Below are 9,581 nucleotides of genomic sequence, written 5' to 3'. Positions count from 1 at the left end.
CGGGACCAAAGCCCACGAGGCCCCGGCCGGCCACCTGGGCTCACGAACCCTTTTTCTACTAGTGCCAGGACCTCGTCGGAGATAGGGATGGTGCTGCGAGCCACAGCGAGTTGCAACGTCGGCGGTGGAAGCGGGGAAGAGGCTTGCGCGAGTGGGGGTGTGCAGGTTCGTCGGTGTAATCTGGCACCCAGGAAGGTTAGAGAGATGGTCGGGGGCGCTAGTAGCAATGACAGTGGGGGAGGCTACGGGAGAGCGTTGCAACGACGCGAGTGCAGTAGCGCCGCCGGTCGCGGGCGGCGGCAGCACGCAGCCCGATAGGTGGTGGATCGGGCTGCTCATGAGGAGGAGGAAGAAACCCAACAATTAGTCCGATAAAGATCCGACGCCGAAAAAATGGTTTTTTTTTCAATGGCCAAAAAATTGACTTATGGCAAAAAAAATTAGGCGACTTACAAATAGTTGCCCCATTTATCATTGATAGAATAGACTGCAACCTTACCCATTTGGGACATACCTATTCAGTTCCTCAAACTAAACAAAAATGCATCCCCTAAAAAAACTAAACAAAAATGTAAACTGTATATCATGTCTAGATTAATACTGTTTCACATCAAACGAGATACACTTTGCACATTTAGAAACAACAGCATATCACATCTAAGTAAGGTTGCCGCGTTACAAACTCACAAAGTCACAAGTAAAACACTGACTGTTTTAACCTGATCTCATGCATCCACCAGGAAGCAAGAACCTGAACCTGTGTGCGTTCTTGATCAAATAGGAAGGCAGATGCATGGCCGACGCCGATCTGGGTATTGGCCCCATCTTCTTGAAGAGATCCCTGAAGGTGTACTCCTCGGGGAGCATGTCGAACAGGTCGTCGCCGGCGCAGACGACCCGCTGGATCCTCTCCGGGTCGAGGAAGCTCTGCCGCCTCACCCGGTCAGCGTGGCTGTACGCCTTCATCTTGAACGCGAACTCGCCGATCTCCCTGAAGCAGAAGCTGCAGTGCCACCCGGCGTCCGCCAGCATCAGGTCGCTCTGCCGGGAGTGCTGGTACGCCGTGCGCTCGCTGAAGACGTGCGCCGTCGCCCTCCAGCTGCCGCGGTCCACGGGGAACTCGAAGGAGTAGACGTAGTTCTCCAGCTGCAGGTGCATCACCGGCGGCACCCCCTCGCACCACCGCAGCAGCTGCACCGTCTCCGGGCTCGGGATCTCGTCCGCGTCCGCCATGATCACCACGTCCCCGCCCGCGACGCCCGACCGCCGCAGCAGCGCGTTCAGCGCGCGCCGGTGCCCGGCCTCCACGTCGAACGGCTCTTCCCGGCGGCGACCTGGCGATGACCCCGGTGTGGCGATGGGGAGCCTGTCGTAGACGATCTTGGACCTCGCGAACGCGAAGCGCTCCAGGTTCTCGGCGAAGGAGAGCGGCTTGGGGATGCCGGTGAAGGTGGCGTTGGCCTCCAGGATGACCAGCTTGTGGACGTAGGGGAGCAGCTCGCGGTACCGGATCTCCAGGATGTCCAGCTCGTTGTTGAAGAGGACGGCGTCGAAGATGCGGCGAGGGGAGGCGCGGGCGCGCCAGCCGTGGAGCGCGCACAGCTCCGTCATGGAGGTGTTGGGGGCGTAGTAGTGCGGGATGACGGTGAAGGGCTTGGGCGGAGTGTCCCACAGCGGCCGCAGGAAGTAGGTGATGCTCCGGTGGTGCTGGATTATGACACCAATAATGGTCACCGCAGACAGAACAAGAGCAATGGCGGGTATCGCCGACTTCAACTTGGCAGGTAGTATGAGTCGTCGTCTCTTTCCTACGACTCTTGCTGCCAGGTTAAAAGGCCGATAATCCGAGCTTCCGGCCATGATGATGATGATGACACAAATACTCCACAACAAAAGGAAATGAAATTAAGTTTCTTTCAGTAGCATAATATGACAGTTGTCCAATTCATGAAGCAATCTCCCTCTCTCTTACTCCGCCGCTGTAAGTAACCTGCATGATTTGATGCAAGAAAAGAGCAGAGAATGAGCAATAAATTGGTACAGTTAATTAAGAAAGGCTGCCATGCAACATTAATTAGTCTGTTGGGCAAAAATGGGAAGCACATAGGCAGTAAGATTTTTTGTAGTTTGACAAGACAGCTTTACAAAAAACAGATTAAGAAAAAGATAAAACACCCACTAGGTTCTGATGAGCTGCAAGAACCGAAGATCATAGAGGCGTGAGTTAAGACAAGAAGCAGATTTGTACATGCAGAAATCTAGCCGGTAAGAAGTTGAGGAGATAGATAAACCAAAGAAAAGCATCACCTGTAATTATCAGAGAAGCTAGCCTAACTATTATTCAGAACGAGAGATTCTTCAGACCACGAAACCTTACGGAGAACCTGACGCTGTAAGTAACCTGCATGACGGAAGAAGAGAGCAGAGAATGAGCAATAAAGTGGTACAATTAATTAAGAAGGGCTGCCATGCAGCATTAGTCTGTTAGACAAAAATGGAAAGCACATATACAGGTAACATTTTTTTTTGTTTTTGTTTGGGAAGGCAGCTTATTACAAAGCCAGATTCAGAAAAAGAGATCATCGCGTTAGATGGAGGAAAAGAAGCAGATATGTACAAGCAAGCAAGAAAGCAGAAAAGTAAAGCAAAAGAGGAAAACCGAAGCAATAAAACTTGAGGAGATAAACAGAAGCAGATATGTGGCCTATCTCTATTATTCAGAAGGAGAGATTCTTCAGACCACAAAACCTTACGGAGAATCGGAGATAACCAACCTTGAAATTCGACCACGCAACACACAAGCAGTCAGGCAAGATTGAGGCTGGGGAAGCACAGGCAGAGAGGGAGGGGGGAACGATTGGCACCAATTCAAAACTCGCAAAGTACAGGTACGTACCTGATGCCCAAGGAAGAATTCCCCAACGCCAACGGAGGACCGGACCGCCGGACGGGAGGAAGACGAAGAAGATATCTGGAGTAGAATGGAGTACTACTCCACTCCACGCCTTGGCTTTGGAGGATCCGTCAGCTCTTTCAGGTTTGAACCGACCGAAATGCTCTGACTTGATCTCCCGGCCCGGGACCGGCACCTATTTTATTTTCGTTCTTTCTCGTCGTCCATGCAAAATTCCAAGCTCGCTTCGACAGGGACTGCCCGGCCAGCACACGTCATTTACTTCTTCCTATGTATGCACTCTCACGTGTGGGACTGTGGGCACCAATTTCTCACGGTCACGGTGGAGTGCAAAACAGCCGCGTCAGCCAGCCGGCCGTTTCTGCTGCTGATTGGTTCCGCCGGCCCACTCGAAACGGCGGATAAGACAAATTCTGTTTTTTGAGGGGGAAAGACGAGACAAATTCAGCCAGGGCCTCTTTACGAATCTAATCATCATTCCTTCTCGTTCATTGCCCGGGTTTAGAGCACCTGCAGCCCGACATACTCCCTCCGTTCCGTTCCTAAATATAAGTCTTTTTACACATTTCAATATAGACATGCGGATGTATATAAACGTATTTTAGAGTGTAAATTCACCCATTTTACCCCGTATGTAGTCATATTAGAATCTCTAAAAATACTTATATTTAGGAACGGATGGGGTAGCAAATTCAGGCTCTTAAATGTTTATGGACGCGTCCGGACATTGACCGCTTACCCCTCAAATGTCCTCTTCCACAATCGAATACCTCATTAGCAAATCCTCAAATCCAAAGTTACATGCAACGTAAAATCTAGTCTAGTCTTCGCCGGCGTCCGTCCTTGTTCCCTTCTGTGCCCATGTCCGATGGCCGTGAGACCCGCAAAGTGAAGGCCCAGTCACCAGCGAGGAAGAGTATAACATAGGACACGGGCTGGCCCACAAGGGACAGGAGGCACCGCCATCTCCTATGCCCCACTCTTCCTTGTCGAAGGTCGCGCCCTGGCCGTCACTCGTGGAGGTGAGATCGACGATAGACCCTTGGTGCTCGGAGGTCGACACCCCCAACACATGGTTGCGTCGCCAAGGGGTGCCTGTCACCTGTTGCGACACCGCGGCGGCGTGCAACTCCGCCTCCGTGGCCTCGGCCGCAAGGTTTGTCGTAGCATCCCTCGCCCTCTGCCTTGCACGATAGGCACATCGCTCCATAACACCGAACAACCCATAATGCATGTCATTGTGTACCTCCGACTCGAAGCCCGATGCAACGGGAATGATGCGCCAGCGAAGTGGTTGCGCCGCCACCCCGGTGTCGGGGCGCCAGACGGACCGCACAGCGTCCGACAAGGCCGCCAAGACGCGCATCCCACCACCAGGCCCGACAGATCCAAGCGCCATTTGCGCAAACACAATGGATTCATGGCTTCCTGCCAGATCGAGCCTGTCCTTGATTGTGCGCGGAAAGCGAATAACTAGGGAGTATTTTCAGAGAAAGTTGATTATAAATAGGTCAATGAACCGCCTAACTTTGGTGCCTAGCTTTGTTGTTAGGTAAAACCAGACATAACTGTTACTTAAGTTCAAAAAAAAAATTACTGTTACTTGATGGTAATGAAGTAACAAAGGCTTATTACATAACAGGCTTTCTGATATGCAGTAAAAAAACATATGTTACTACAATAGTGTACTACATGTCACTGATAATCTCACCTTGAAAAGGGGCAACTGATGGTCCATACCATAGAACAGATGGCAACTGGAGCTCTCCTTTTTTCCGGACCATGGGATTAGGCAGCCATCGATGTGTAAATGCAAATATTGTTCTGGCTTCGATTTACCTATCCCTGTCCTGATCACAGCAAATAGACATTTTATGACTAAACTCATAAAACCCCAAAATTTACACAATTCATCCTAGCCTTCGCAGCATCTCAACGAGAGCAAAGTAGCACCGATTGACCTATTTATGCATTAGCAAATACTAGTAGTGCCAGATAAGCAAGTGGAATTCAACGAACAGGAGCTTCTCCAAGCATTCATTAGCCAGAACTAAGATTTGAAATACTCAAACTTCAAACCAGACAGAAATTAAACAAAAACACACACAGAGAATGTGACATCATGGGATATAACTACATAAGCAGAAATCGGACGTAGAAACACCCCAACCCCCCTGCCTGATACTACACGGAAGATAACCAAAAGCTTGCACACATGCGCACACCCTGAAATGCAAGCAGGATCGATTGACAAGCGAGCCTGCCACAACATGCTTGCTTGAAAAATAAAGCAAAACAAATTGAATGAAACACAAGTCGAGTACTCATTAACCAATGCAAGTCAATGTGCATTCATCATTCATGCCAGGAGTTACCAAAGTAAGCGACTAATTCTTACAAGTCCATTTAACAGCTGATCAGTGCATATGCTACATAGATGGTCAATCTCCTTGGTTGAACACACAAAATGCAAATACCTACACCCAACAAGCCCTTTCAGCATTTCAGTCGCAAGAATATGTAAAGAGACCTGTGGAGCAAGCAATATCATCAACCAAACAATTTTCTACTATTCATTCAGGAGTATCCGTTGGGAATTATTCTCATGACTTCTGTATGACTCGAATAAAAAAATTAGCTTCGCCACTGTGGAAGTTAAATCATCTCAGCGTTATTAGGAAATAACAACATTAGAAAAAGAAAACAATACATAATTTGTAGCGTAGTATCACACATTCAACCTCAAATTTAGCAGTTTTTTTGCTACATTTGATATAAGTAGAAGCTAAAAGAACAATGGGCATCTGAGGGGCTCATGGTCTTATGGAGTAGAAAAGAAGGGGCAGGTTTCTAGCTAAAGGGATACTTTTTAGAAATGCAAGACCCAGCTAGACACTAACAAATCGAAGCAAGGGATCATGCGTCTCGTCTTATTAACTGAAATTTCCTTAGATCCAAAATGACTGCCTTTACTTTTTTGTACTCTTCACAGCATCAAGCAATAATTTCAACACTACACCAAAGATAATATGCTAGTGAAAGTAAAAATTAGGGATGAAGCAGTTTTATCTGATGAATCTAGTCATGATTATGAAGTGCTATTAAATATCCATGATGGCCAAAATTGAAGAACTTAACTCCAGATAAAGCACGGCCAATGTATGTCGAACCAACCAAATTATTTAAGTGGCCAATGGCCAATTACATATATATGCAAGTTTAGCGGACACTGAGTGACGTGCTGAGAAAATGTTTAACAAAACCGTCTGAAACTATGATAATTGCCCAAAACTATACTACTACAATAACTCGAAGCAAAACGATGATTAGCAGTATAAGATTTAACAAAACCACCTACAGTAACCACCTTCCAGGAATGAACAATCATTAGTTCACTGGGTATCACAATGACCCAAAATAAGCATCAATGTAAAATGGCATACCTATACAACCGTATAAATAAAGGAAATCTGAAACCAGATACACGGGTATTGTTCGCTATCAATTACCTATTGATAGACCCACAACCACAGGAAAAAAATGTAGAAGGCAGCCGCGACAAGTAAAACAAAAACAAAACTATAACCCTAAAGCAATAAGGGTTAGTGCTTCATTTGCTACTACTTAGTATAACAACATGCACATTTCCAAGCAGGCACAAACATAAGCACAATATAGAAAGAGGAAGGTCCTAAGCCATTAGTCATCGGAGGGGCTAGAGGGAGAAGAACCCACACTACCAGAAGAAACTTGGGAGTACTAAGGAGGAGGTAAACTGAAAGCAGGGAAGCTGGATGGAAGGGAGGGCAACCAAAGGAGCATATCCAGTAGAGGAGGTAGAAACTAGAACATCAGTTGGAGATAAGCTTACCTGCTCAACCAGCAGGTCTAATAGCATGTCCAACCGGACAATCATCTTACATATCAACCAAAAGCTCAGCCCCATCGTGTCCAACATCAACACATGTTCCTACAAACATAAAAAGTCAAACAATGTGTCATGTGGGCAGAGAATATCGCCACCACAACAAGGATAAGGTGAAGGAGCTCAAAGCTTGATCCTCAAGTAAGTCCCCCTGATTTCCATATCAAGTAGTATATTAGATTGTTACTGCACCATATCCATATGATACATCTGAAGCTTTCACATTTACTAACTCACGATATAATGGGAGCTCTACTCTGTAACCAATATCAGCGATCAATAAACCAGAAACGTGAGTTTAGGCTCAAAACCCTAAGCACACGACGCCACGACATTCCAACAAAAGATAAATAGAAACGAGGACATGTCAAGTAGGTATTAGATAAATCCATTGCTGTAAATTCAAGGAAAGCAACTCAATTTTGATTCAGTAATACTCTACTTTCTCTAACAGATAAACATTAACACACCTATGTCAAATATTTTATTCTTCCTCTATCTCTTCTACTTACAAAGGTTGGAGTTGGTAGTGAGTTCACATGTAGGACCAGAAAACTTCACAAATAAGCAAATGCACTTCTACCCACATGCTGGACCAGCAAACTTCAGAAATAAACAAATGCACTGCTTGCTACCCCCACGCAGGACGAGCGGCCTTCCAAGAAAAAATGCACTTTTACTCACATGTGGGGCCTAACACAAGATGTTGGATCATGATTTAAATCATCTTTAAGTAAATTTTAGCACGAAAAGATGAAAATGAACTCCGCTTATTAGCGTTTCCTGGTACAAATAGACTTGCCACATGGAGGGCAATCCTACAAATGATAAATGAATAATTACTCATAATTCAAATGAAGTGGTTATTTTTCATTTGAACTCTGTTAGAAATATCAGCAGAGGTAACATACAGAACAAAATAAATATAAGTATATAACTAAGCTTAAGCTTCAAAAGGGTTCAAGCCAGTTTTCATGTAGTCAACTTCCAGCTGTTGTGTATCTCCTCTTCAGAAAAAAAAGGCATGTGAGATATGCACTAACACTAACATTAGAGAGTTATATCATCCTTCAATAGGCAGGAAACAATAAAATGGTTAAATTATTCTATAAAGGATTTGCCCATCTTGTTAATCATTGTTTGTTTTCTGGAACACATACACAGGTAAGCATTATTTTATTGTATGGATATTCATATAGTAAACCGATGATGAAAGTTTGCTAGTTCTAACTTAAACCACAAAACATGAATTGAAGAGGCTAACCAATTGCAGCCCAGTGCCTGGCTACAGAACATAAAGAAGATGAAATACCACAAACATATTTTTGTTAGTCAATCATAATCATTACATAAAAGCCACCACATACACATCAGAACAGAACATGGCAGAACATCATCGATGTACATGAGAGCATGAAGCAGCAAAAGAAACAAATGATATGATAGTAATTCAAATTATTAGCTAACACGAAATGACGTGAGCATAATTTCATCAGCCAATTGTTGAATAATAATTTGTTTTTTGTATTGACAATGTAATCCATGCTATTACCTGCAGTGTAGACACTTTCGAATGGATGATAGTGAGGACGGGTTATGGTGGTTTCAGCAAGCTTCTTGAAATTCAACGACTCAAGGTGGATCATGAAGATGCCATTAACTGTCCAAATTAACACAGCATTATTCTGCTCAGCAAACCCTAGTATCGATAGGGCTATGGGGGTTTTATCCTCAGAGTTCAGAGAAAGTAGCTTGTCCAGTTCAATAGTTCTTCCAAGCTCCCATGAAGCAACACCATCACAATCTGTCTTCCTCTTCCATAATTGGGCAGTGTAGTCTGACACTGACATGAAGAGGAAACCCAGCCCACCGCCCTTGGCCCTCATAACCTGGAAGTAGTTGCCCTTGCCATACATATCCCCTGGCACTCGTATCACAGCTAGGCTCTGCTTCTCCAAATCAAACTCAAGAATTCCAACATTCCCAGAAAGCATCCAGTAAGGGGAATCTCCGACCAGCACAACATCGGGCTTATAAAGCAGGGTGGAATAACTACTTCTATGAGCGTGGTATGGAAGCGGTGTTGAGATAAGATCTTCCCATAAGCCGGTCTTTGAGGAGTAAACACAGACGAGCACTCATCTGTGTTGCTCCTCATCCTTATCCCAAACTGCCACTGCGAAGACCACCTGGAAGTGAAGCACCGCCCCGTGTGTCCCCTCGAACTCCGGGGGAGGGGGGGGGGGCGGCAATGCGGTGCTGGTCGTCGGTGACAGGGTCCCACACCACGACCTGGAAAGGCTTCAAAGACCGAAAGAGTAAGAGACCATGACGGCATCCAAGGAAAAAGCAGTAATCGTTGACGTCGAACGGCAAGGAGAAGTGCCCAGAAGGGACACGGTTGGGGGCCTCCAGAGTAGGTAGGAAGTTGAGATACTCGTCGAAGAAACCGAGGAGAGGAGGGTTGCGGCGGTGGCGGAGGAGGAAGCGGTGGCGGAATCGGAGGTCGGATACGAGTTGGCGCCAGCGCCAGCGCTTGCAGCCAAAACTTCGTGGAGTATCTATACCCCGCTAAGCCTTTTAGTCCCTTAGCTTTTAGGGGAGTTAGAAATGCCCTTAGGATTCACTCCTGCGTGCGACACGCCGAAGCGAGCAACCAAAAGCAACCTGAAATGTTACTCTTGCTTGCCCAACTCAAGTCAACCATAGCTAGCTAAAATGGTGCTCCACTCAGCTATAGCT

At 46.0% G+C, this 9,581-nt stretch overlaps 1 protein-coding gene and 1 pseudogene across 2 annotated transcripts in view; both read right to left on the bottom strand.

Moving 5' to 3' along the window:
- Positions 1-560: 560 nt before the first annotated feature.
- LOC109735745 (uncharacterized) overlaps positions 561-9,581 on the bottom strand; it is a 157,307-nt gene continuing 148,286 nt past the window's right edge. Inside the window, exons 1-3 of one of the 2 annotated variants that reach the window (XM_020294947.4) lie at positions 2,897-3,174; positions 2,308-2,401; positions 561-1,990 (exon numbers count right to left, since the gene is read on the bottom strand). In XM_020294947.4, coding sequence (XP_020150536.1) covers positions 715-1,860 — 1,146 coding nt within the window. In that variant the 5' untranslated portion in view covers positions 1,861-1,990; positions 2,308-2,401; positions 2,897-3,174 and the 3' untranslated portion in view covers positions 561-714. Of the gene's footprint in view, positions 1,991-2,307; positions 2,402-2,896; positions 3,175-9,581 lie in introns of those variants that run through there. The other variant, XM_073500995.1, reaches the window with a different exon arrangement.
- Positions 5,280-9,546, bottom strand: LOC109735752 (uncharacterized; annotated as a pseudogene).

The sequence above is a fragment of the Aegilops tauschii genome, chromosome 6 (assembly GCF_002575655.3).
Source record: "Aegilops tauschii subsp. strangulata cultivar AL8/78 chromosome 6, Aet v6.0, whole genome shotgun sequence".
Classification (NCBI taxonomy): Eukaryota; Viridiplantae; Streptophyta; class Magnoliopsida; order Poales; family Poaceae; genus Aegilops; species Aegilops tauschii.
Note: the sequence above shows the minus strand (reverse complement) of the source record. Positions and strands in the feature narration are given on the sequence as shown.